This window comes from Protomyces lactucae-debilis (assembly GCF_002105105.1).
Source record: "Protomyces lactucae-debilis strain 12-1054 chromosome Unknown BCR37scaffold_21, whole genome shotgun sequence".
In the NCBI taxonomy this organism is placed as follows: Eukaryota; Fungi; Ascomycota; class Taphrinomycetes; order Taphrinales; family Protomycetaceae; genus Protomyces; species Protomyces lactucae-debilis.
The window spans coordinates 141,083-167,260 of record NW_024468013.1 but is presented as its reverse complement, the minus strand read 5'-3'; the positions used below and the strand labels follow the sequence as shown (position 1 = coordinate 167,260).

The 26,178-nt window shown below is 50.5% G+C and overlaps 11 protein-coding genes across 11 annotated transcripts; 6 read left to right on the top strand and 5 right to left on the bottom strand.

Annotated features, from left to right (window-relative positions):
* Nucleotides 1-60: 60 nt before the first annotated feature.
* Nucleotides 61-3,478, bottom strand: BCR37DRAFT_383032 (E1-E2 ATPase-domain-containing protein). The gene is made up of 2 exons (XM_040869999.1): nt 3,207-3,478; nt 61-3,162 (listed from the first exon to the last, which is right to left on the bottom strand). Exons 1-2 carry the CDS (start codon nt 3,212-3,214, stop codon nt 123-125), a joined length of 3,048 nt encoding a protein of 1,015 aa, XP_040722868.1. The 5' UTR covers nt 3,215-3,478; the 3' UTR covers nt 61-122.
* On the bottom strand, nt 3,246-5,194 carry BCR37DRAFT_383030 (mitochondrial-processing peptidase subunit beta). The gene is made up of 2 exons (XM_040869998.1): nt 4,886-5,194; nt 3,246-4,839 (listed from the first exon to the last, which is right to left on the bottom strand). Exons 1-2 carry the CDS (start codon nt 5,156-5,158, stop codon nt 3,685-3,687), a joined length of 1,428 nt encoding a protein of 475 aa, XP_040722867.1. The 5' UTR covers nt 5,159-5,194; the 3' UTR covers nt 3,246-3,684.
* A 78-nt stretch (nt 5,195-5,272) lies between these two features.
* On the top strand, nt 5,273-6,082 carry BCR37DRAFT_383028 (CybS protein). The gene is made up of 3 exons (XM_040869997.1): nt 5,273-5,418; nt 5,545-5,625; nt 5,675-6,082. Exons 1-3 carry the CDS (start codon nt 5,325-5,327, stop codon nt 5,998-6,000), a joined length of 501 nt encoding a protein of 166 aa, XP_040722866.1. The 5' UTR covers nt 5,273-5,324; the 3' UTR covers nt 6,001-6,082.
* BCR37DRAFT_400709 (Lactonase, 7-bladed beta-propeller-domain-containing protein) lies at nt 5,997-8,368 on the bottom strand (the record flags this gene model as incomplete). Its single annotated transcript, XM_040871816.1, has 3 exons — nt 5,997-6,533; nt 6,578-7,100; nt 7,431-8,368. The coding sequence occupies 3 exons, from the start codon at nt 8,366-8,368 to the stop codon at nt 6,066-6,068; spliced, it is 1,929 nt and encodes a 642-aa protein (XP_040722865.1). The 3' UTR covers nt 5,997-6,065.
* Nucleotides 8,369-8,460: 92 nt separating this feature from the next.
* On the top strand, nt 8,461-14,359 carry BCR37DRAFT_383023 (transcription factor/nuclear export subunit protein 2-domain-containing protein). The gene is made up of 3 exons (XM_040869996.1): nt 8,461-8,845; nt 9,078-9,770; nt 9,808-14,359. The coding sequence occupies exons 1-3, from the start codon at nt 8,561-8,563 to the stop codon at nt 14,302-14,304; spliced, it is 5,475 nt and encodes a 1,824-aa protein (XP_040722864.1). The 5' UTR covers nt 8,461-8,560; the 3' UTR covers nt 14,305-14,359.
* A 66-nt stretch (nt 14,360-14,425) lies between these two features.
* Nucleotides 14,426-15,538, top strand: BCR37DRAFT_395104 (saccharopine dehydrogenase; the record flags this gene model as incomplete). The annotated part of the gene is made up of 1 exon (XM_040871575.1): nt 14,426-15,538. One exon carries the CDS (start codon nt 14,426-14,428, stop codon nt 15,536-15,538), a length of 1,113 nt encoding a protein of 370 aa, XP_040722863.1.
* A 34-nt stretch (nt 15,539-15,572) lies between these two features.
* Nucleotides 15,573-19,269, bottom strand: BCR37DRAFT_403601 (DNA-directed RNA polymerase II complex subunit Rpb2; the record flags this gene model as incomplete). Its single annotated transcript, XM_040872014.1, has 2 exons — nt 15,573-19,166; nt 19,225-19,269. The coding sequence occupies 2 exons, from the start codon at nt 19,267-19,269 to the stop codon at nt 15,573-15,575; spliced, it is 3,639 nt and encodes a 1,212-aa protein (XP_040722862.1).
* Nucleotides 19,270-19,624: 355 nt separating this feature from the next.
* BCR37DRAFT_383021 (dynein light chain 1 protein DLC-1) lies at nt 19,625-20,162 on the top strand. Its single transcript, XM_040869995.1, has 3 exons — nt 19,625-19,740; nt 19,786-19,972; nt 20,012-20,162. Exons 1-3 carry the CDS (start codon nt 19,716-19,718, stop codon nt 20,019-20,021), a joined length of 222 nt encoding a protein of 73 aa, XP_040722861.1. The 5' UTR covers nt 19,625-19,715; the 3' UTR covers nt 20,022-20,162.
* Nucleotides 20,061-21,674, bottom strand: BCR37DRAFT_383018 (Nse4 C-terminal-domain-containing protein). Its single transcript, XM_040869994.1, has 2 exons — nt 20,871-21,674; nt 20,061-20,826 (listed from the first exon to the last, which is right to left on the bottom strand). Exons 1-2 carry the CDS (start codon nt 21,389-21,391, stop codon nt 20,109-20,111), a joined length of 1,239 nt encoding a protein of 412 aa, XP_040722860.1. The 5' UTR covers nt 21,392-21,674; the 3' UTR covers nt 20,061-20,108.
* A 68-nt stretch (nt 21,675-21,742) lies between these two features.
* BCR37DRAFT_383017 (major facilitator superfamily domain-containing protein) lies at nt 21,743-23,502 on the top strand (the record flags this gene model as incomplete). The annotated part of the gene is made up of 1 exon (XM_040869993.1): nt 21,743-23,502. A coding segment is annotated over exon 1 (1,690 nt), but the record flags the coding sequence as incomplete, so codon positions are not given.
* An 88-nt stretch (nt 23,503-23,590) lies between these two features.
* On the top strand, nt 23,591-26,110 carry BCR37DRAFT_158693 (alpha-1,2-mannosidase). The gene has a single exon (XM_040866155.1). It carries the CDS (start codon nt 23,716-23,718, stop codon nt 26,032-26,034), a length of 2,319 nt encoding a protein of 772 aa, XP_040722858.1. The 5' UTR covers nt 23,591-23,715; the 3' UTR covers nt 26,035-26,110.
* The last annotated feature ends 68 nt before the right edge of the window (nt 26,111-26,178 follow it).

Here is a 26,178-nt window from a genome sequence, read left to right as displayed (position 1 = left end):
TGGTCTCTGTGGGAGGGTGACACAAAAACAGAAAACAAAGCAACGAGATGTCCAGATGGGAAGGTCATAAAGTCATACATACGGAATATATCTAGTCGTCTAGCAGTAGACAATGCAGGCACTCAGCGTACCATCGGCATCGACTGCATCTCCTCATCATCCACTCTCGAGTACCCAGTCTGTGAGAATAGAGCCCTGACGCGCCGAAAGAGCACAAATTTCTTGCCAGTGCCATCCCCCTCAAACTGCATACTGCCGCCCTCTTCAACCTCCCGAAGCCAGCGTGGAGCTTGCCAGTACTTGAGCAGCAGACTGGAACAGACAACACTGACGCTCGAAAAGGCCATGGCACCAGCAGCCACAATGGGATGCAAGTGCAGTCCCATAGGCAAGAAGAAACCCATCGCAAAGGGGATCGCAATGAGGTTGTAGATGCACGCCCAGAGCAAGTTGAGTTTAATTCTGCCAAAGATGGCACTCGACAGCAACAAGGCCACAGGAACATCCAAAATGGCACCACGTCGCATAAGCACCATATCCGCAGCTTCAATAGCAACATCCGTGCCACTACCCACTGCAATGCCAATATCAGCCGTGGCGAGTGCAGGCGAGTCATTGATGCCATCACCCACCATAGCGACGACACATCCCTCTGCTTGCATTGCTCGAATGAGTTCTTGCTTACCACCCGGAACAATTCCTGCCCAGACTTGATCAGACGAGATGCCGACTTCCTTTGCAACGCGCTGAGCACTTGCTAATTGATCGCCTGTCACCATTGAGACTTGCTTGCCCATTCGCTTGAGTGCCATGACAGTTGCTGCTGCATCTTGCTTGATTTGATCAGATAAGCCCAAGAATCCAGCATAGAGGCCGTTGATGGCGACAAAGACACACGTTTGACCATCTTGGACGCTCTTTGCCAACTGATCATTCTGTTCAGGTGTCGACCCGTGTGACTCAAGGTGCAGAGCATTGCCAATGACGACTTCGTAGGATGTCCCTTCCACCTGAACAGTACACTGGACACCACGTCCAGAGACTACTTCGAAGCCCGTTGTTGCTGCTGAGATCATTTCATGCACAGCCAAATTCAATACATCTTTTGCATGCCGCACAAGAGCATGTCCAGTTGGATGTTCAGAAGGCTGTTCCGTAGCAGCGACCAGTGTCCACCATAATTTCACTCGGTCTTGCCAAGTGCTCGTCATCCAAGATCGCTGAACAGTCATTTGTCCTAATGTCAAGGTCCCCGTCTTGTCAAACACCACACGCGTGACTTGTGTGGCACGTTCAAGGACTGCACCGCCTTTGATGAGGACACCCTGAGATGCTGCCATTCCCGTACCAACCATGACGGCTGTAGGCGTTGCTAGACCCAATGCACAGGGACAAGCAACGACAATAACAGAGATGCACAATTTCAAACACGTCATCACCTTGCCACCAGGTCCTGCATTCAAAAAGATAGCAGGCGGCGACGCAAGGACATGACTGAGTACCATCCACGCCATGAATGTCAAGAGTCCCAAGAATATCACACAAGGTACGAAATACCCGGCGACTTGGTCTGAGAAGCGTTGGATAGGCGCTTTACTCGTCTGTGCATCCTGTACCAACTGCACAATTTGTGAGAGCTGCGTGTCCTTACCAACTCGTTGAACACGAAAGTCAATACTTCCATGACCATTGACGGTTCCAGCAACCACCAGAGACCCGGCTTGTTTGTGTAATGGTTCAACTTCTCCCGTGACCATGGATTCATCGACAAACGACTCGCCTGCAACCACGACACCATCTGCGGGGACTTTACTACCTGGTCGAAGCAAAACAATGTCTCCAATCTGGATGAGTTCAGTCGCAACGATGCGTTCTGCTGCTTGCTTCTCGCCATCTTTACCGACATAAATGGTTGCTGATGAAGGAGCAAGGGACATGAGTCGTGAGAGTGCTGTCGAAGTAGCACCTTTAGCCTTATTCTCGAGATACCTTCCAAAAGAGACAAACGTCAGCAACATGCCCGCTGTATCAAAGAAAGTGGCGGTATGTCCCTTGAATGAAGTGACCATTGACACCAACATAGATAAGATTGAAAATGCGACGGAAGCAGAGACACCAAGGACAATGAGAACATCCATCGTCGCTGAGCCATGTTTGAGACTCTTGTAAGCAGATTGGTAGAATCGTCTTGCTGCACCAAAAAGTAGGACTACAGTCAGCAGTAAGCTAACGACATCCACGAGATGCAGTCCGGGTATAAAGACGCGCATGTCCAGGAGCTTGCGCAAGGGTGTGTAGTAGGGGAAAACTTTGTTGAGGAGGAACAATGGCACGGCTACAGCACAGCATTGTATCCAATGGCGTCGCCATTCACGCGTTTCTCGCGTTCGTGCAAGACTTTCAAGTTGTGCACCATCATCTGTACGATCTGCCAAGAGCGCATCGAAACCCAATGCAGCAATGCCATCGACCAAATCACGCAAACCGACTTGATCAGGCATGAACGTGATTTTTGCCTCTTCTAGTTGTAAATTGACAGCTGCTTGAGAAACACCGGGGATGCGTAAAAGTCCTTGCTCGACTTTATTGACACACGACGCACATGTCATACCATAGATTCGAAAGACTGTCGTTTCTTCTGCTTTAATGCCACCAACCGTTTCTGCGAATGCTTGAATAGAAGAGACAATCGTTGCATCGAATCCACAATCTTCAATACGTTCTGCCAACGCTTCAGCGGAGAGGAGTGATGCGTCGTGGGTCGCGCTTGCACGTTCACTGATCAAGCTTACGCTGAATGTCTTGAGGCCTGGAATGAGGGATGGTGTGAGTTGTGATTCAATCGCTGCAGTACAGGACCCGCAAGTCATGCCTCTAATTGCGATAATCGTCGTTGTCAACGCAGCCGCTTCCATGGGCGATGCCGTCGAAGTGTCCAAGAGACGCGCCGTGTCGCCGTGATCCTTCTCCTGTTCCTCTAAGCGCGTCGTTTCAAAGCCTGCATCTTCTACAGCTTCAACAAGGCGCGCGCGATTCACTTTATCACTGTGATGGGTGACGCTGACTTGTTCGTCTGTCAGAGAGGCGGCGACGTGTTGAACGCCTGGGAGTGCGCCTAGTGCGGATTCAATGGCGCTTGTACAGCTCTTGCACGTCATGCCTGTTTGCATTTATTAGTCTTTATTTCTTGCGCTTGATGGAAGGAGGATACCATAGCATGGGATGACAGCAGTGACTGACATGCCCTCTGGTTGATAGGCAGGCCCAGCGCCTTATCGCTGTTGCGAAGGGTCTCCTTTTTTGTATGCGATTTGAAATGCAGTGGGAGTGTGTATGCGCGCGCTGAAGTGTCGTCTGAGCTGAAACGCACTGAGCGTGGAGATTGATGCTTTGGCCGCCGTGTCTCTATGACCTGGGCCCTTGACGATGCTTCAGTAACTCCTCTATTGGTCAGTAAACTCGAGTCCTGAGCCTGGGGTGTGTTGGTCTGTGAACTGCGCACTTTGACGATCTCTCTGATCTGACTGCGCAACGGACAAGGAGCAACTCACTCAACCGAGTCAACGCCGAGCAAAGCCCAACGTACTTTTTACTTACGGTGAATCTATAACGCACATTCAAGACTCAGATGACAGCAAGGAAGTGTTTGCTTGGAAGGGAATTGCTCCTCACGAAAGGCTGAGCTCAGTATCTATTCAGCGACATGTCAGCTCGGATTCTGTTATAATCCAACAATCCTTCGATGCGACCAACAGCACTCACTGCAATCTCTGCATCCCAAATCTTTGCCTTTGCAACAGCCTTGACATCCGCTGCCGTGATCTTGGCAAGATGCTGATCACACTCAAATGGCGACATACGCCGACCAGTCGTTGCAATTTGACGACCAATATCCTCAGCCACCTGAGTCGTTCCATCCAAACCCAACAACAAAGAAGCCTTGAGTTGAGCTTTTGCACGTTCCACTTCAGCTTCCGTCACGGCAATGGACAACCTCGACCATTCCTTGAGGGTGAAGTGTACGAGATCATCGAGTTGTTCGACATTCTCAGAGACGAGGTAGATGCCCCATAGTCCAGTGTCGCTGTAGGATGTTGAGAAACTCATGAACGAGTTGGCGAGTTTGTTGGCATGCACAATGGTAGACAACTTGGAACCCAAGTGTGGTGCAGAACCGAGTGCCCGGTCGTAGTTTCCAATAATGGCTTGACAAACGAGCATGGGCCAGTAGTCTGGGTCATTCCAAGCACAACCTTCCACGGCAATAGCAATATTGGCAGTTTGCATGGTATCATCACGCAACCTTACCTCTGATCCAATAAATTGTGGTTTCTCACCACGAGGAGATCCAATAGCATGACTAGTACCGGAAGAGGGGATCTTGCCAAAGTGCTGTTCAGCAAGCTTGACGAGTTCTTGGTGGGGGACACCACCTGCACCAACCAGCACCATCCTGTCGGCGGTGTAGTTGGTCTTGATGTAGTCACTCAAATCCTGCTTGCCAATGGACTCAATGTTTTCCTTTGGGCCAAGAATGGTCCTACCGAGTGGGTGTCCCTGGAAGGCAGAGGCATGAAGATGATCAAACACCACTTCCTCAGTTTGTTTATCCACCTCTTCCTGCTCTCTGAGAATGACATCGCGTTCCCGTTCAATGGCAGCTGCCTCGAGCTTTGAGTTTTGCAGGATATCCGCAAGCACATCCACCGTATTTGCTGCATCTGCCTTGAATGATTTGGCATAGTAAACGGTTTGTTCGCGGGACGTGTAGGCGTTGAGGTGAGCTCCCATGTTTTCAATCTCTAGCTCGAGATCCTTCTGAGATCGCTTGCCGGTGCCCTGACTGTTAGCAACAATCGATGATATGCAATAGTTGAAAGAATACCTTGAAAGCGAGATGTTCGAGGAAATGGGCAGAACCATTGGATTTTTCCGTCTCAGCACGAGAGCCAGCATCGATCCAGACACCAACCGTTGCAGTCTGTGCTGAGGGCGTGTGTTCCGTAGCAATGGTGAAGCCATTGGGGAGGGTGGTGGTTTCTGTCTTTTGCTGTGGGATGGCGTTGACTTGTGAAGCGAGGGAGCGAGTGGATGGGAGACGGTGCTGGTGCCTGAGGATGTGCCTCGGTGCCTGTCGCAGGAGACGGGCTGAGAACATGGCTGCTGCTCTCTTTGCTTGTGCTGTAGTTCTGTCTGTTCCTTCTGTATGCCGGACTCTCTTCTCTGCTGACCCTCTTCCCTAACCCCACAGCGGAACAAGCAGGGAGACCGAGACGACTCACTGCTGCTGACTGACTGCGGTGCTACAGCGACAGACAAGAGACATGACCGCACTCAGGACAATGCTCAATCCAGGGCTCCTCAGGCAAGGGGCACGCACATCCCCCCTCATCCAGCGAGCCATGCAAATCCACACAAGTAAGTGTATATCGAGAGACACAGGCAACAGACACACAGACATACTCTGCTTACGCGGGGTATCCCTTGCTCGTCTCTGTCCACCGTCTGCCTGACTAGGAGTGAGTCGACTAACAATCTCCTTAGCACGTCCGAACCGCATCGGTCCTGCAGGTCCCCAAGTCATCAAGGGAACAGTCAATGACCCAGTCACCTTCCCCGAACCAAGTACGCATGAATCCAGCTACTCCTACAGCACTCAAGACTAACTCCCTAGACAAGGCACATGGCTCCTACCACTGGGCATTCGAGCGCGGCATTTCCGTTGCACTCATCCCTCTCACCATTGCACCATTCGCCGTCGGCTCCCTCAATCCCGTGACCGATGCACTACTCGTCTCTGCACTCGTCATTCACTCCCATATCGGCTTCGATGCATGCATCACCGATTACGTACCGACTCGAAAATACGGTACATTTGTGAGTTCGGGATTCAAGTGGTTATTGAGGCTAGCAACGGGAACTGTGCTTGTTGGCTTTTATGAGTTTGAGACGAATGATGTTGGCTTGACGGAGGGTATCAAGCGGATCTGGACTGCATAGGAAGGAACACAACAGACATAGGTAGCAAATCTACAAGCTTGTGACAAACTCTCGGTACCTGTTGCTCAGATGAAGACTGCAGAAGAAGCACCCTTCATATCAAGTTGTGCGACAAGCTTGAAGGAAGAATCCAGACGATCATAGACACGCACAGAACCCGTTTCCTTGAATGTCGCAGCAACATAACGTTGCTTCGTATCCTTTGACAAGGCAAGAGCGCGTGGACCAACAGCGTGTGTATTGTGTGTCTTCATGCTCGCCACCACCATCAACCCATCTTTCCCCAGCTGGACACTCACAAGAATGTCTGCATCCTCCTTGCCTGGGATATAACGAACACTCGCGAGCAATTGTTGAGCATCAGCCGTGATGAGGATGGCAGCAGCAGAGGGAGGTTGATGGTAGTGTGGTGCTTTCACCTTAACAACCTTGTCATCGAGTAGCTTGACTGTCTGCACACGCTGCCAGGTCTTGCCTGTACGACGAAAGAGGACAACGTCGTTGGTCAGCTCGCAGATAACGTAGACTAGGTCCTGTTCTTGTTAGCTTTAGCCCATGCAGACAGTGACTTGCTTACCTTGTGGTCTGGATTGAATGCGACATGTCGAGGGCCTTGTCCGGGATCGAGTCGGATACTCTCTTGATCGTGCAACTTGCCCGATTCATCCAGTTGATAGACATGCACTTGATCACCACCCAAGTCACACACATACACAAACTCCTTCGATAAATCCTCAATGATCTGATGAGCATGAGAAGCGATTTGTCTGCCTGGAAAGGGACCTGAATCATGATAGGCGCGCGTATCCGTCAGCTTACCATTAGCATCAAACACATCTGCCGTACCACCAGCGTAGTTGGCTGCCATGTAGAAAGGTTTATTGCCACGATAAGCAATACTGCAGTAAGCTGTTCCATTCGTTGTGGTTTGAGCTGTCCACGTAGGCGAGTGTTGCCAAGCTACCTCTGTACCAGGGTTTGTTGGCATGGCAGGGAAGAGGGAGAGTGCACCGTGAGGAGCTGATTCAATCTCAGAGTTGGCAAGGATGGCGTTGGTGAGTGGATCGAATGTGACCCAGGTCGGTGCTTGGACTTGGAGGCTGTTGACTAGCGATAGAGTAGCGTGTATTGAGTCGAATGCCAGCTGATGGAGGGCCGTGCCGCTTGTACCTATGAGCAGATGATGGAGCATGCTGAGATGAGCAGATTGAGAGCAAGGCAGGTCAGGGTCTCCTTAAGTAGAGAAGCACTCCGTATCCATGTTGATGAGTCTAGCCCAAAGCCCTTTGTGTGTTGATGAGTGTTTGTTTGTCTCCGTATCCCCCAGTCCATAGCCCGCCTGTACTGGCCCTGTAGCAATGATCAATACAAGTATATAACGCTATCGCAGTCGCTGTCCTCACCAGTGTCCCCTATATTCTGCCTCTCACATATAAAAGGCCCCGCTCTCATGCTCAATCGTCGGGGTGATGGTCGCAATGAACTTGAGGAAGATGACCAGATACTGATCAACCCGTATCCCCTCTTCCATTTTCCCTTCCTCCTCATCCCCAGCTGAAACCTGGGCCCGTTGCTGCTTCTCCTTCCGCTGTTTCGCCAGTGCCTGCTCATTCGCCCGCTCGATAAACACCTTCATGACAGCAGAATGCTTACACGGATGCACACTCGCCATTTGCTGACCACTTGCAGAATGCGGGAATCCTTCCATCGTGACAGTCTTACCCACATGGTCGCCACTGATATCTTGCCATACCTCCTGCACCGTCAGGGGAGTCCCTTGCTCACTCCATCCGAATAACCACATCCGAGGTGTTCGGTAGTACTTGTCATAGGTAATGTACAAGTCATACGTGCGTGTCGAGACGATATTACTCGGTCGCAGAGCGGATGGATCGTCTTCGTCGTCTGGCAGGGCAAAGTCGTCGAGATCAGGTAGTGCTTCCAGCGGTGTATCCTTGTACTCTGGCGCAGGCGCCGCCGCTTGACTCGTCTTGCTCGGCGCAGTAGATTCAAGCGACAAAGCGGTCATATCAGGAACATCCGCGACGACCTGATCAGCGCCAGCACTGAATGTATTCACAAACCCATCTTCCGTCTCCTCTTCCTCTTGCGTATCCCGCAACACGGCATCTGCGCGCGCAGCACAGGCAACATTGCGCGTCGTCAGGTATTGTTTATCTCTTGGCAGGAAATCTCGTAGCACCTTGTCATCTTGCGCCGCCTGCCATGACCACGTTGGGAATTGATGGACTAGATAGTCGCCTGCTTGAACGAATGCTTCGGGTGAGAGTTGGCCGGTCTCTTTGAAGTCCGATTTGGCAGAGACAGGTGTGAGGTGTTCTCTCCAGTTGCGCAGGCTTGAGATCATGGCGGCGCCTTCCTGGCTTGTAGTCAGTGTCAGTCTCGTTGAAGCTTGTGGTCGTTGAACAATTCAAGAGAGAAACAACTTCAACCCTAGGCCTCTACGACCAGCTGCTGTGCATCGACCTGACGTAGCTGCATTCCTGCAAGAGAAGGGTACTGCTTCATTGCAACTGCTCATCATCACCCTTTGCAAGAAATGTCACGTATCATGGAAGACGCGCGCATGTTGCAACAACTCGCACAGCTACAAACGCTCGTCGACGATATTGCTCTAGACCACTGCGGCCCACAAGATGCCGAACGTCAGCTCCATCAACTCGCAGAGCAGACGGAAGAGTCCGGCCAGCGAAGCGACGCGCTTATTGACTGTCTCTGGCGTGCCTCGACAATCGGTGCAGTACATGATCTAGACGACGATGCAGCGGTTGAAGAAGCAAGTGAACGTCTCGCTCGACTTGGCAGCCTCGTGCAACATCTCAACGTCAGTAACACCTCCTCTCCCTTCTCTTTTTCGTCTGCAAACTGCGCGCGCAACCACCGGGATGTCTCCACTCTCTCCCTTTTCAAATCTAGCTTCGCATGCGAAACACTTTGGCGATTGTCGAAAAGTTGAGGAAGGATCGCTTAGTGTGTGTGTGTTCCCTTGGTTGTGTCGCTTTGCTTGAACGAGAAGGATCTCTATGAAGAATCGACGCTAAATGTACTTCTCGCAGTCGACTGGATTTTTAAACAGAGACATCCTCTGTGAACGACTCGACCCAGCTCTCCTTCAGCACGCAAAACTGATACCCGATGCTCAAGCTTTTAGCAAGCGAGAAGTCAGATTCCGCACAGCTCTGCTCTATAAACAACAAAAATTCAACTTGCTCAGAGAGGAGAATGAAGGCTACAGCAAACTCGTCGCTGAATTCGATGCATTCATCGCAGCGACGCCCAACGAAGCAGCCACACCACGTGCAAAACAGCTCATGACCAACATCCAGTCTCTGATTGGTTTCTTCGACCTTGATCCTAATCGTGTTTTAGATGTTCTTGCGGATCTTGCAGCAAAACAATTAGCATGTCATTGGCGCTTCTTGCTCGCCTTTTTCAAAATATCACCTTGGTTCCTCCATGATCAACAACCCGTGCGGCCCTGCACCTGTTCAGCTGACTTGAGCGGACGTACAGGAAATGCCAATGCTGCACAAATCATGGGTTTCAAGTTTGCTGGACTGACAGGCGAAGATGATGCACAGGGATTACTGTTGCTCATGGCGCTTTGGATCAAAGAAGGCATGCTCAAGTTGACGGACCTTTGGCCGCATCTCGCACCAGATGAAGAGACATTTGCAAATGGCAAGCGCCTATATCGAGAGCAACTTGACAATGAAAAGGATAAAGCGCGTGGCGGAAATATGCTTGCCGTATGTCTGCCTGCTTCCGGAGACTCTCTAACAATAGATGGCCGGCGCCTTGGCGGATGATGACGATGCACCCGCAGCTCCCGTGAGATCAGCTCAACGAGCAGAGCCGATGCAGTTTGATACGCCACAAGAAGCCATCCAACCAGTCAATCACAGGCAACAGCTGGTGCATGCACTCATTGCCGTTGGTTCTATCCCAGAGGTTATGTTCCTGCTCGCAGAGTATCCGTTCTTGCTTGGGTTGTATCCAGCCATGGCCGACTCATTTTGTATTCTCATCGGCCAGGTTTTCCAACCGCTTGCAGACCAGTTGAGGCCGCAACAACAATACACGCCTGAAGTCATGGCAAGTCTCAGACAAGGCAAAGCCTTCTCAAGCGATACAAAGTACCGCGACTCAAAGTTGACTCTCCCACCAGCACCCCGTACTCGGCATGTTCTCAATCCAAATCCCACATTCAGCACACCTCAACTTGTTGAGCGTTTCTTTTATGACGAATCTGCCAGTCAACTACAACAATGCAACAGCCTCACTGATTTTGGCGAGCTCGTCATGCCGTACCTACGGATAGCGGGCGTGCATATCCACAGACACGCCAAGTTGCTTTCGAAAATTGCCCTCGTGGGCTATACAGCGATACGCGAACAACCCGATTTGCGAGATTTTTGGCTCACTGTGCTTCGGACTTCACTACTACCGGCGCTTTCTTTATTGGAGACCAATCCAGCTGTTGTCAATGACGTTTATAAGCTCGTGGAAAGCTACGATCGCGAGCAACGCTACTCGCTGTATGGGGAATGGCACACCTCCTTATACAAAACTATCCCGGAACTTCGCGTACAGCTTATCAAAACAGAAAAGGAAACAAAGGGCACTCTGAGACGTATCTCAAAGACCAATATTCCAGAATTTGGTCGATTGCTCTCAAAATCATCGCACTCCAATCCATGCGTCGTCTTGTCGATTGCACTCAACCAAATTGAGTCGTATGACAATTTGGTCGAGGTGGTCATTGAGGCGAGTCGGTACTTCACCTTCATGACGTTCGATGTGCTGGCTTATATTCTTCTCACTCTGCTCTCCAACAACATCAAGCGACGCCTAAAGGAAGACGGTACGAGCGTCGCCCATTGGCTACAAAGTCTGTCGTCCTTCACCGCGAAAATCTACAAACGCTACAGTCATCTGGATCCAGTACCTATCGTGACTTATGTCGCCAAACAGCTCAAGATTGACAACGCCTTTGATCTCATCATTCTACAGGATTTCATCACAGAAATGGGCGGTATTCGACCAAGTTCTGATTTGTCAGAAGAGCAATTACTAGGCTGTACCGGTGGACCGTTGCTCCGAGCGGAAGCCCTGTCACTCATTAATGAGCGTCAAGAAGTGACAGCTAAGACGGCTTTGCGCTTACTCGATGCCCTTGAACGGACAAGCCTCACAGTGCCTTTTGCGCTTATGATTGGATATCAGCGCGATTGCAGCATTTACCGCATTGAAGAAGAGACCTTACTGGTCAAGTTGCTCGCGAATCTGCAAGACACCAGTCATTCTATCCTTATTCAGTATCTCGATTTCCTTTCGACTTATCTGGATGGTCGGTTGAACGAGCTTGCGATGCCGAGTATCTCTGATTTGGTTCTAGGAGCAAACTTGCAGCCTGTTGTCGCTTTCATGATTGCTCGACCAGGCTTATTGGCCGCTGTGCGCGACTACAATGCGAGAACCAGCGCACACCTCAGAAAGGCGGCTGAAATGGAAACTGCTGCTGACGATGCTACAGAGACTGCAAAACCCATTCAAGATGATGCTGGGAAAGAGGAGGAGAAGATGGAAGCTCAGGAAAATTATATGCAAGATGACGATGAGGATCTCACTCCTGTCCCAAGCTCTGATCATGGCGAAGACGACATCAAGCCAGAGACGACTCAGGACGTCGAGATGAAGGACGAGCAACCAGAGGACAACCTGATGGAATCCTCGACAGCGGAAGACACCGAACTTGAAAAATCACCCATCGAATTCCATCCAGTCATCAGCGATTTGACTGATGGTATTATCGATCTCTTGCCGGAAGCAACTTGGAACACACTCCCTCCCCGTCTTTATGTCACATTTTGGTCACTAGACTTGTACGATCTGAGTGTTCCTGTTGAGCGCTACGCCAAAGAGATCAAAGCCATTCGAAACAGTATCAAAGAGAATCAACAAGTCAACAAGGAAGATATGTATACAGCCATTCGAGCAAAGGAAGCAGAAGTCAAGCGACTCGAGGCCCTCATTCCAGGCTTGCAAGCAGAAATGAAGACCCAGATGCAAAACCATGACTTCATCATGAATCAGCTGGCAAAAGAACAATTGACTTGGTATGGAGTAACGACAGATGAGGAGGCGCATGCTTCGCGCGCCCACTCGTTCTTGCAACATTGCATCTTGCCCAGAGCGCTCGTCTCGCCAAACGATGCCAGCTATTGCGCGCGTTTCATCGCCTTCCTTCATCAGACGAAAGTCTCCAATTTGTCGATGACGCACCTCTACGAAGAGCTCTTTGGTGCTCATTTGTCAACATCGATATTCACATCGACTGAGCGCGAAGTGGAGAACCTGGGCAAGTTTCTCGGTGAAGTACTCAAAGCGCTCAACAAGCTGCAATCATCCGAAAGCACCTACAACGCCATGCCCGTCCTCCTTACTGCGCCAAAGTCCGAGGAAGAGGATTCGTTAGTCATGTCTTTCGAAGACTTTAAGAGCATGTGGTACAAATTCCATCGCTCACTATGGACGTGCGTCAAGACGTGTTCTGGCTCCAAGGAGTTCATGCACATTCGCAACATTTTAATCGTGCTCGAAAAGATGTCTGCTTCCTACCCGCACTTCAAATGGGTCGGCAGTAATATTTCTCGCGACGTGGATCGTCTCATTGCAAGTGAGACGCGTGAAAGTCTCAAAATTAGGGCATTGAGTTACAAGGCTGTTCTCAAACGACAGCAAGGCCGCTGGGTCGATGTACCAGGAAAGCAGTCTGCGGTCGCCGGTGACGCCTCAAAGCAGCCGACTCCCGCAACTTCACCATCTCAGCTCAAGGCTACTGCATCGCCCTTTGAGCCGAGAGGCAGCGTGCCACAGCCCATGTCTGAACTGCCCAAGAGTCCAAATGCAGTGCGCTCAGATCGTGGTGAGAAGTCGCAACCTGACAGAACAAACACACCGGCAGGGGCACGCGATGGGCAAGCTTCGTCTTCACCGAGAGTTCGTGTCCCTTCCTCGCCGAAGGACTCGCATCGTGCAAGCCAAATCGACCAAGTCCGCGATGCAGAGAAATCTCGATCCAATTCCCGGACAGCTTCACCTCGAACAGAGAAGTCGTCTGATCGGCCGGGACGCAGCGATCATCCAGCAGACCGTGAACCTGTCAGGCGAGAAAAGGATCTGCTCCATTCAGACAATCGCTCGAGCCGCAATATGCCGCCACCTGTATCGGACCTGGAGCCTGGACGACTCAATGGGCCACCTGTAAAAAATGCTCGCCTAGAATCAAGATCTGGCCGGAGTGACGACCGTACGTCAAGGGATTGGCGTATACAAGAGCCGGCTCGCGGAGACGGCGGACGTTCCAGAAATGCACACGGCGGCTCAGATGCGCGTGGTGGCAGACGCGACGAGCGGGATTCACAGGATGGTCGAGATGCTCCTCGCAAAGATGGTGTAAGGCGAGATGGTCGAGATCGTCCATCAAGCCGCGAGGGCTCCAATGGTCAGGCTGACTCTCGCGGACGTCGCGATGATGGTGGACGCAGAGAGCTGATTCAGCATCACCTCCGCAACGAGTTACCAGATCGCACAAAATCTGAGCAGGCTCCTGTGGAAGCTCCTAGTGGACCACGTCGGGCTTCTGCGGATGTACGCGTACCAGGATCGACGATATTACGGGAGAATGGCAAAAGTTACTCTGTTGCGCTCTCCATTAAGGATTCTATGGCTGATGGTGGTGACGCTAGACGCGATAGCCGCCAATCGCAACGAACTGACGCTCCAGCAAAGTCTTCACAAAAAGCAGAGTCGACGAAAGACGCTCCTGGTCCGTATGTGCATCCATCGCGCTTGGCTGAGGAAAAGTCGTCTGAAGGTCGCAACACAGAAGGCCACGCCGTGCATCCCTCACGATTGAAAGTCAACGAACGTGGCAACAGTAGTCCTCCTCGGTCACGCGGAAGTGGGAGTGGAAGCGGCGGTGCTATTGATCGCCAAGGTTCCCACCACAACCAAGCCAAGAATGACCGTGGTTCCGGCAGTGGACGCCGTGATGGACGTGCAGCTGAGCAAGCTCGCTCTGGAGCTGAAGAAGGTGCTGGGAGTAGGTCTGGTGGTCGTGCTGGTGCTCGAGAGCAAGGCCAAGGCAAACGCCATCCGGATGATGGTCCATCTGGTGCAAGCCGTCCTCGCAGCCCAGCTCGTGGTGGCAAACGTCAGCAAAGTGGATATGAGGGCGAAGGCCGTGGTGGACGAGACACTAAGCGCGCCCGTCGATGAGCTGCATCTTTTCTATCTGGCTAGTTATCTTGTACCTATTCACTGTATAATGTGACTGTCTCCTCTACTATCAGCATCATCGCGATTTAGAAGCTGCCTTGACTATAGCAAACAAGCAGACATGGCAGGCCCTCATCTCTGGCTTCGTGATGAAGTCAAGCCAATGGAGCACCGCTCTGCCTTGACGCCGACAACGGCCAAAAAGCTCATTGATGCTGGATTCCAAATTACGGTTGAAAAGTCCAAGCCCGATGTTCGCATCTTTGAGGATAGTGAATTTGAGGCCATTGAGGGAGTCAAGATGGCAGAATCAGGCAGCTGGGTAGATGCACCAGAGGATGCATTCATCATTGGTTTGAAGGAGTTGCCAGAAGATACGTTCCCGCTCAAGCACAGGCATATTCAATTTGCACACTGCTTCAAGCGTCAAGGTGGATGGAAGGATGTCTTGAAGCGATTCCCTGAGGGCAAGGGAACTCTCTACGATTTGGAATTCCTCGAAGATGACAGTGGCAGGCGCGTTGCTGCCTTTGGCTACCATGCTGGCTACGCAGGTGCTGCCCTTGCAGTCGAGGTCTGGGCGCACCAGATCCTTCACCCAAACGAGGCCTTTCCCGGAGTCAGCCATTACGACAATGAGCAACTGCTCAATGATCATGTTCGTGAGGTGATGGAGCGTGCTAGCAAGCAGTCTGGCAACAATCTTCCACAGATTCTGGTGATTGGTGCATTGGGTCGTTGTGGATCTGGTGCCGTGGCCCTTGCTCGCAATATTGGACTCCCTGAGAACAAGATCCTCAAGTGGGACATGGCGGAGACCAAGGCTGGAGGTCCATTCAAGGAGATTATCGAGTCGGAGATTTTCGTCAACTGCATCTACTTGAAGGATGCGATTGCACCGTTTGTGGATCTGGACGGACTCAATAGTGAAGGAAGACGTCTGCGTGTGGTGTGCGACGTATCTTGTGATACCACCAACCCCAACAACCCAATCCCCATCTACTCGGAGTACTCGTACTTCTCAAACCCAACAGTTCCGGTCAAGGGCGTGACAAACGGACCCGAGGTGAGCGTCATTGCTATTGATCATCTGCCATCTCTATTGCCGAGGGAAGCAAGTGAAAGCTTTAGCGGCCTACTGCTGCCAAGTCTGATGCAACTCAAGAAGGTTGACGAAGAGCCCGTATGGACACGCGCCAAGGCCCTGTTCGATCACTGGGTCGCACAACTATAGTCATAGGTACAATGCTTTCTATGCTTACTTGATGCTAAAACATGCGTGGCGAAATGCCCATCGCCATGAGCTCCTGGAAGAGAAGCTTGGCTGCATAGGGAATATGCACTTGCGAGATCTTCGTTGTGTTGCGACAACTGCGGCACTCGAATTGGTTCTTCTTGATTTGAGCAATCGCTTGCAAGCCGCACAAGTCACAGACGTGGAGACGGTAGGCATCCGATGCATCAAACAAACGTTCCTTGAGGAATCCAGCAACACCATGAGAAATCATGCAATCACGCTCCATCTCACCAAATCGCAGTCCACCATCGCGCGAACGACCTTCCACAGGCTGTCGTGTGAGGATCTGGACGGGGCCTCGAGCACGCGCATGAATCTTGTCGTCCACCAAATGCTTAAGACGCTGGTAGTACGTTGGCCCCAGAAACACTTGCGCAACGAGCTTCTTGCCTGTATGTCCATTGTACATGACTTCAAAGCCACGCGACTGGTAGCCGGCATCACGTAGATTGGCAGACACAGCTTCGACCGTGACATCCGTGAAAGGCGTTGCATCACCTTCAAAACCGGCAAGCGAGCCGACTTTTGAGAGCTGGCATTCCACCAAATGGGCAACCGTCATTCGAGAGGGGATGGCGTGTGGGTTGATGATGAGGTCTGGCACGGTACCTTCTGAGGTGAAGGGCATATCCTCATTTCGGTACGTCACACCAATGGTACCCTTTTGACCGTGCCGAGAAGCAAACTTGTCGCCGATTTGTGGAATTTTGGTTGCTCGAATACGCACCTTGACGAATTTGAGATTGTCTGAATTGGTAGACACCATGACTTGATCAACAATACCATTCTCAGTAGACCGCAACGGGGTCGAGACGTCGCGCATGGTGTGGCTTGCTGTACGTGCACCCATCTCAGCATCAGCGGCAGATTTGTCGAGCGGTGCAACTTTCCCAATAATAATGTCTTCTCCAGAGATACGCGTACCTGGCGCACACAAACCATCTTCCTCAAGTTTATCGTATGTGCCGCGCTTCATGCGCAAGACTGCTTGTCGTGTAGGCTTTTCGAAGCGTTCAAACTCATTCATACTGAGTTTCTGCTCTTGATCTTGGTAGACTCGGTAAAACATACTCCTAAACAATCCACGATCAATGGATGATTGATTCATAATCATGGAATCTTCCTGATTATAACCAGAGTAGCACAGAATAGCGACAATGGCGTTCTGTCCAGCAGGCAGCTCTCGGAATTTGAGATACTCCATCGATCGCGTTGTGGCCAGCGGCTTTTGTGGGTAATAGAGGATATTCGCCATGGTATCCATACGGACTTGATAGTTTGTTAAAAACACGCCCATTGCTTGCTTACCCATAGCAGATTGATAAGTATTTCGCGGAGACTGATTGTGATCTGGGAAGGGAATGATGGATGCGCAAATACCCAGAATCATACTTGGATGAATCTCACAGTGTGTCCAGAGATGCTGTGCCTTGTTGACTGCCGGTCGCAGACGCTTTGCAGCTTGTTGCGCATCACTCAGTTCTTCAGCAGCAGGCTCAAAGCCAGTCATCATGTGTTTTGTTGCTTCGAGATCTTCAGGCGTCATGGCAATCATGACAGTCTCCTCTTCCTCTGCATCCAAGTACTCGGCAATACCATTACTCAACACTTGCGTCCAGCCAAACTTGTCTTCCTGAGCAGTCTCAGGATCGCTACTGGCAGAGATGCGATTGACGTGATCTTTTGTCAAGACAAGCTCACCTGATTCTGCGGGAATGTCCGATGCAGCAGCAGATTCATCATCATGCACAATAAAGAGTGGCCGACACACACGACCAGCATCGGTGAAGAGACGTAGTTCACGCTCTCGAATATCCCGCACAACCGATACTTCTGGTGAAATATCCATTTTCCTTCGTAAACTCCGCAAGGTTGTGACGAGATGCGCTGGGTCGCGATGGACACCAAGCCAGACACCATTGACAAAGACTTTTGTTGTGTTGGGTGTTGCACTTGGGTTGTAATCTTCCAAAGATTCCATTCCCCATTCCTCCAGAAATTCAATGATGGGTGCACTAGCACTACCCACGGAGACATAGGACATGAGTGCGAGATTCTTCACAAGACCACACGCTTGACCTTCTGGTGTTTCTGCAGGACAGACAAGTCCCCAATGGGTATTATGGAGTTGTCGCGGCTTGGCAATCTTGCCATCTCGACCAATAGGTGTATTGGTACGTCGTAAATGAGAAAGGGTCGAAGCAAATGTATACCGATTGAGGACTTGTGATACACCAACACGCGCTTGCATCTGTTTCTTTTGATCACCCCACGTACCTGTTGCAAGGGAATACTTGAGACCGGCAGTGATGGTGGTGGATTTGACGGCAAGCGCCAAGTTGAATTCCTTGGAGGTTTCAACGCATTTTTGCATATAAGTGTAGACGTCCTTGGTAAGACGCTTGAAGAGCATGCGGAAGAGGCCTGCCAATAAGGGTCCAGCAAGGTCAATACGCTTCTTACCGAAATGATCACGATCATCTGGATCGCGTCGTTCCAGTGCACACAGGAGTAGTCGATTCACCATGTATCCCAAGAAGAAGGCTTTTCGCGTTTCGAAACCCTCCGAGGTGGTGATGTGTGGCAACATTTCCTTTTGCAAAATGTCTTGAGCATACCGCAATCGCTTCTCCTTGACGACACCAGTTGCTGAACCACGCTTACCGATAAAGTCCAGTGCGACTTCACGATCCTGTATCACAAAGGCATCTTCAATACACGGTTTAAGCATTTCGAGCATTTGTCTGTCGCGCGGGTCATAACAGATGTGTTCGAGAATATCGCGATCCGGCACCACACCCAGCGCTCGAAAGACAATAACGATTGGGATGTCTGTTTTGATGTATGGCAAGGTTGCCTTGATGGTTTGTCCCGAGGTACCGACTTTGGGAGCAGAGAGTTTGATTTGCATGGATGAAATCATCTTGCTACCCTTTTCAACGGCGCTGCGGATTTCTGCAACATAAGAAATGGGTGAGGGTGCTGCTTTGCGAAAGACCTGGACGGTATTGGCGGCACTGCGTTCTTGAGCAATGATGACCTTTTCTGAACCATTAATGACAAAGTAGCCGCCTTGATCAAAGGGACATTCATTGAGATCATACTGCTCAGATTCACTGAGTCCATGCAAAACGCAGAATTCCGACCGCAGCATGATGGGCACACGACCAATAAAGACCTTTTTGGGTTCTGGGTCTTCCTCCTCCACCTCGAAATCCTCGCCATAACTCTCTTGTCGCATTACCTTTTTGCTCATGTCGACATACAAGGGACTAGAGTAGGTCAGACTTCGCAAACGTGCCTCTTGCGGAAACATGGGTTGCGTGGATCCATCGGCTTCCGTCATGGTCGGTTTACTGAGATAGATTTGTCCAAACTTGATTTCATACCGTTTCGTAACATCATTCTCCTTACCGCTGTGTTGTTGATGAGAGTCGAGTGTCAGGAGCTGGTCTTCATCGACGAGTTCTTGCATTGTATTTTGCACGAATTCATCGAAAGAGTTGAGTTGTTGGGCAACGAGTCCTTTCTCGTCAAAGTAAGAGGCGATGACTGTCCAGTAGTCCTAATGTAGCGCATTAGCAAGCTTGGCCTCAAAAGCGAAGGTGATGGGCGCGACTTGCCTCGTTTGTGAGCTGCTGGTCCTCGGCGTAGTCGTAGTCTACCATTGTTGTGTCTGCTGAATGACACTTGATGGAGAGTGGGACGTGCGCTGTGGATGCCTGGACCGTGCTCCCTAGCTCTCGAGTGGCCCTGTACTGGATGAAGCAGAGTAGAGTAGAGTAGAGTCGCTCACTGGCTGTTTCTTGTCTATTTTGTGTGCTGCCAACTCGCTGCTGCAATTACCAGACAGGACCACTGAGCTACTGCTACTGCTATTGCTACTGCTACTGCTACTGCTACTGCTACTGCTACAGAGAGAGACATCAGAGCATCATGGCAGACCAGGAGAAGAAGCAAGACACAAAGGGTGCCATCTCCCATCATCAAGTCCCGCGCTAACCCCCACAGCCGTCGTTAAATCAGTCGACATGGTACAACCAACCCTCGGACGCGTCATACGTGTGACGCGACATGCGCAGGCTGAAGCTAATTTCTCCTCTAGACCGAAGAGATGCAGCAAGATGCCATTGATACGGGTATGCTCCGTATCTTGCTCCACAAATGCCTGCTAATAGGATAAGCTACAGCAGCCATGGAGAAGCACAACGTCGAAAAGGACATTGCCGCCTACATCAAGCAAGACTTTGACCGGCGCTTCGGTACCACTTGGCATGTCATTGTCGGTAGGAATTTCGGATCGTATGTCACGCATGAGACGAGACACTTCATCTACTTCTACCTCGGACAAATGGCTTTCCTCATCTTCAAGTATGCGCATTGGACTTGCTCATCAGATACTAACGACAGATCTGGTTGATGATCCCAGCCCAACCAAGCATGTATACGTGGATAAGCAGCAGGAGTATAAGATAAAAACAAATTATGAAGAAAAAAGTAGAAAGATCTATGCTGCCGTGTCCTCGGGTTGATCACGATGCGGAATGGTACTCTCCGTCAAACCGAGAATCTCCACTGCCTCCTTCCAAGTTTCCATGTCAAGTGTCAAGATGCCCTGTTGCTTATCAGGCCAATCCTCACCCTCCTCCTCACCTTGTGTTGCGAAACTCGGCATGGATGCTTGTGCATCGCCATCTGCAATGTACCGAACAACCTGCAATCCCCCGTCCTCATACACACCCGCCTTACCCTCCTTGATCAGGAAACTCAGGTAAAACATATTCTCCACAGACTGTGCAAAGCTGCGAGGATTCAAGACAAGTGAAAAGTAGTCAATTGGACTCTGCTGCATCAGAATCCTGCCAACTTGCATCGTGAGTCGGGTCATGACTGTTTGCTGTTCATTCGATGCACCATCTGGATGCACCAATGCACCAGGCTGTACCAGACTAGCCTTTGTGCGTTTCGTTTGTTCACGCGCCTTGAAGACACGTTCTTTCCGTTCAATCATCAATGGACCCAACATCAAGTCCATGGTCGGTGGTCGCGTCTCATACTGAGCAAAGACATTTCCCAAACTCACAAGTTGCGTCAATTGTAGTGCATCACCGAGACTGCGCGTACCACCCGTGATGAAACTATCGACTTTAATGATGAATTCATCGAGACTGAATTCCTGCACACCACGCTTAATGTTGCGCGCTTTGGTTTGCGCGAGATCAGCACTATCGTTTAGCAGATGTCGTCAAGTAAACAAAAAACAACATACGCTTCTAGTAAAAACGCCGAATCCAACTTTGCTTCCTGAGGTCGAGTGACAGACTGATAGAGTGCATTCGCACGCTGAATAGATTGCGTCAAGACAATGGTTCCATCAGCCCTCAAGATATCATCGCGTTTATCATCCAGTGCTGCAGTCATTTTACGATAACCAAGACGCGTTTCGCGTTGTTGTCGTTTGAGGCGTTCTTTGTGGGCATGATCGGCTTCTGGTGTGCCTGCCTGGTCTGTGGGTTCGAGTTGTGGCCGTTTGCGTTTGTGTGGTGTGGCGGCGATGTCCATGTTTTCCTTGTTGCTGGTGTCTAGCGAGGGCATGGGGTGATGTTGTGTGTGCTGTAGATGAGAGAGTGTAGAGACAGATAGAGAGACAGATAGAGAGAGAGGGAAGAGACAGGAGCTGGGTGGGTGGACGTCGCGTTGGTTGTTTGCCCTTTTTTGTTTTTGTGCCTTCTCCTGCGTGAATGAATAAATGCATTTAGACAGGGGATCATACTTAGTACTTACTACCATTTATGAGCAGGTACAAGTCATGCAGAGACACTGGCGATGCTCATTCATCTCTCATAGACGCGACTCCAGCCTAAGGTCCCCATCGACCAACACGGCTCAGCATGAGTCATCTGTAGTCTGCATCTGTGACAAAGATCTAGATCTACAAGCATACCGGTCACATCCTTCGACAGACAGAGAGCAAGTGCTTAATGTGTCTAGTAGTACAGCGAACATGCCTGCCATCTTTCCAGTCAGTCTATCCCCTACAGGTGAAACAAGCACTATCTTGCCCATCTGAGTGTGCTCGGCAGTTGCCTCCCCGTCAGATCTCTGGGCAGATCCATGACATCGATAGAACAACCATTGTGACCACAACCTCAAGCTTGTGGCTCCCATGCCCTTCCCCCACAAACGACAGCTCCTAGTGCTCGCCGCATGTCGACTCGCCGAACCCGTAGCATTCACGTCCGTCTTCCCCTACCTCTTCGACCAGATTCGGAACCTGCACATAACGGATGATGAAAAGAAAATCGCAAAGTACGGCGGCTTCGTCTCCTCCGTCTTCTCACTCGGTTCTTTCCTATCTGGACTATCCTGGGGTCGCGCCAGTGATAAATATGGTCGCAAACCCATCATCTTGCTAGGCCTCCTCTTCACAATCCTCTCAAGCTTGGTCTTTGGCTTCTCCCGCAACATCTACCAGCTCGTCGCAGCGCGCTTCGCCGCTGGCTTGCTCAATGGAAATGTTGGCGTTATCAGAACAGTCGTGGCAGAACTTGTCACTGAAAAGCGCTATCAAGCAACAGCCTTCTCCATCATGCCCATCGTTTGGTCAACCGGTACCATTTTTGGTCCAGCACTCGGTGGATGGCTCGCTGACCCGGTGGCAACCTACCCTCAGCTTTTCAAACGCAGTCAAACACTCACGAAGCTTTTTACACGCTACAGATATGCGCTACCGAATCTCGTCACTGCCTCTTTACTCTCAGTCTCAGTCACACTAGGCTGGCTCTTGATTGAAGAAACACTCATCACGAAACGCGGCAAGAAGGATGCTGGTTTGCGGACAAAAATGTGGATCAGTCGATATTGCTGCTGTTGCTGTGATACACGTAGACGCAAAACGCACTACAGGCTACCTTCCGCCAATGCACTGGACGACGATGCACTCCACGGACTCATGCATGCACGACCCTCTACGAGCGGCTCTCACGACCTCGAAGCAGCAGATGCACGAGAAGCGCTTGAATCACCTACAAAATCAGAATCTCACACGTCTGAGAATCAGCCTCCGCCACCACTACGGCAGCTATTCACACGGCAAGTAACACTCAATATATTGGCGTATTCAACGCTCAGCATGCATACTACTAGTTTCGATCAAATCTTCCCAATGTTCCTCGCTACAGGCACCAGCGATGGCGGTCTTGGTATGACGCCTCAACGAATCGGCGCTGCATTGAGTCTGATTGGCGTTTGTAGTATGGTGCTTCAGATTCTGGTCTTCCCACCCATCCAGCGACGCCTCGGTTCAGCGTGGTGTCTACGTATCTCTGCAGGATTCTACGCACTTGTCTACCTCACAGTGCCACTCCTTCAACAACTCGCAAAGCAAAGCGAAAAGACTGTCTTTGGCGGTGTTTTGGCTTGCCTCTTTGCCGTCAAGCTCGCAGGCGTCTTTTCCTTCCCATCGAGCGCTATTCTCGTTACAAATGCAGTGCGTGAACCACGACTTCTTGGCTCCGTCAATGGTCTGAATCAAGCACTCGGTGCATTCACGAGAATGCTAGGACCAGCTTTGTTCGGTGTTGTGTTGTCGTTGTCACTGGAGTATAAGCTCATTTACTTGGTTTGGTCGTGTTTGGCATTGGTGTCTGCCATCAGCTGCGTTATTTCCTGTTTCATTGAAGAGGATTGGTATAAAGAGCCTGTACAGAGTGATGAAGAGGAAGGTCATTTGTTGCTGCAGGATGAGCAGAGACATGCATCAGAAGAGACATTGTTGGATGATGAAGAGCGTGTGCGGCATGCTAGAAGTCTTGCAGATCGCAAGGCACATGATGAGGGACTAGGTAGGAAGATGACATGATCATTGTTGAAATTTAAAGCGATAGCAGATAGTACAGTTGAGTAACTTGTTTGGAAAGTGTTTAGTATCAGCAGTGGATTCCTTTGAAATTGGCAAGTCCTTTGGGAGCTTGACCTTCAAGGGTAAATGTCCTGCCAATTTAAAGAGACTTCCAACGACACTTGCCAAATTCAAAGGATCTCACCAAGTCTCAAAGCTAGCAAGACGCTCGCACAACCTCGACTCTGACCTCGTGTTCTATCGCTACTGGCTTATGCAGTCTTTCTTTGACGCTGCTCTTAGTCGCTTCCAATCTGTCTATCAACAACCTCTCTGCTTCTCTCCCGTCCATCACGTTGATCCCTTCATTGGCGTAGCTGGTGGAGGGCATGTCTTCCCCGGCGCTGCTAGCCCCTTTGGCAGTGTCAAAGTTGGTATCGATACAACGGATACAGCTGGTCTCTTGATTGGCTCGAACAACGCCGGCTGGTCCATGCCTGAAGCCCACGTCACTGCCATTTCTTATCTTCACGTCAGTGGCACGGGTGGAGGCGCCAAGTATGGCTTCCTCTCTCAAATTCCAACAGACACGTCCATCAACTATGATTTGCTGAACGGCTATTCTTCTCATCGTAGCAGAGAAGTGAGTACGCCTGGCTACTATGCTTTTCATCTCGATGCATGGGGCGTTGATGTTGAGCTCACCACAACAACCATGGTCGGTATTGCGAAGTATAACTATACTGAACTTGCGAAACGTGCAGATGCTGGTCAAGTCATACTTGATCTTGGTCATGTCCTCGGATCTGCTCAAACCTATCGTGGCGGCAGTGTGCATATCAATCCGGGAAGATCACAAATTACAGGTCATGCAACATACCGAGGTGGATGGAACATGGGAGACGACATGACCGTGTATTTTTGCTCACAATTTGACCGCTCTGCAGACGGACAAGGTGAAACACAGGGAATCCCTGCACCTGCATTTGGAACGTGGAAGAATACTGCAACGCATGCAGGGTATGATTTCGAGTCGGATACTGGTGACTGGGTGGGCGCCTATCTTGTCTTTGATATTTCAAAAGATCCCATTGTCAACTCGAAACTTGGCATCAGCTTTCTGTCGGCCGACAAGGCATGTGCTCATATTGAACAGCAGACCGGTAAGGACTTTGACTTTGAGGCGCAAAGAAAGGCTGCTGCGAGTGTCTGGAACGAGACACTTTCCACCATTCGTGTCGCCGGACCAGTCTCACCCAACGCAGAGCTTGGGGCTGACGTCTATATGCGCATCTTTTACTCGTCACTGTACCGCATGCACATCATGCCTAGCAATCGCAAAGGGGAGAATCCAAAGTGGAACACGTCAATGCCAGTATACGATGATTTCTATACAATTTGGGATACCTTTCGTTGTAGCTCGCCACTGCTTACACTCATCCAGCCAGACGTACAAACAGAAATTTTGCAATCACTCTTGGATGTACAACAGCATGAAGGATGGACATTTGATGGTCGATCTGCTGGAACATCTGGCTTGACTCAGGGTGGTTCCAACGCTGATATGATCTTGGTGGACGCTTTTGTCAAGGGTCTAACACTGGACTGGGATGCTGTCTGGGATGCACTACTTGCTGATGCCGATAACGAACCTCCTTTTGAGGATGGCCTTCGGATAGGACGGTCCAAGCTTGAAGCCTATAAACAGCTTGGCTATGTGCCACAAGATCCACATGCCTGGTGGGATGGAAGGTCCATGAGCAAGACAATGGAGTACGCCGCGAATGACAGGGTCATCTCGTTATTCGCTACAGGCACAGCAAGGGAAGCGGAAGCGCTACGTTTCTTGAAGCGCTCAACCAATTGGCGAACCCTGTGGCAAGCAGATCGCGTTCATGCAAACCAGACTGGATGGCTCGTGCCCAAGTTTGCGAACGGTACCGCTTACCCTTGGGATCTTGATTTGCATACTGGACGTTGGAATGAGCCTGTGTATGAGGGCTCGGCAATCGAGTACCAGTTCGCCGTGCCGCATGACGTTCAAGGCCTCATCTGTCTTTTTGGCTCTCGGGACATCTTTTCTGCTCGTTTGGACTACATGTTTGAGACATCGTTCGATCCAGGCAATGAACCAAGTTTTCTGTCTCCATTCTTGTACCTGTGGACCGGTGAATACAGCAAGACTGTGGACAAGACATTGCACATCCTCGGCAAGTATTATCACGATGGACTGGACGGCATTCCAGGCAATGATGACTCTGGTGCGATGGGTGCCTACTTCTGTTGGCTCAGCATGGGCTTGTACCCAGTCACGGCAACGAATTTATACCTCATTTCAAGTCCAACTTTCAGACATGTCGAAATCAATGTGGGCAAGGAAGTACTTGCTATTGAAGCGAGAGACTTGTCCCGTGAGAATCGCTATATACAGCGTGCAACCCTGAATGGAAAGAAGCTCGACCGCGCTTGGTTCACTCATGGCGAGATTGACAAAGGAGCCACCTTGATTCTCTGGATGGGTCCTTCGCCAAGCGTTTTCGGAACACTGGTACCGCCTCCGTCTGATACCACATCGTGCGAACAATCTGAATGATTCCGTTATGGCACGGAATTAGGAAGTTTTGTATGTCTGCTATACAAAGTGAGCACGGTCTTCCAGGTGGCGAAAACTCAAACATCACACTGAGGACAAAGCCATATCAAGACTATTACGACTTGGGCCAGTCTCTTTGTCCAA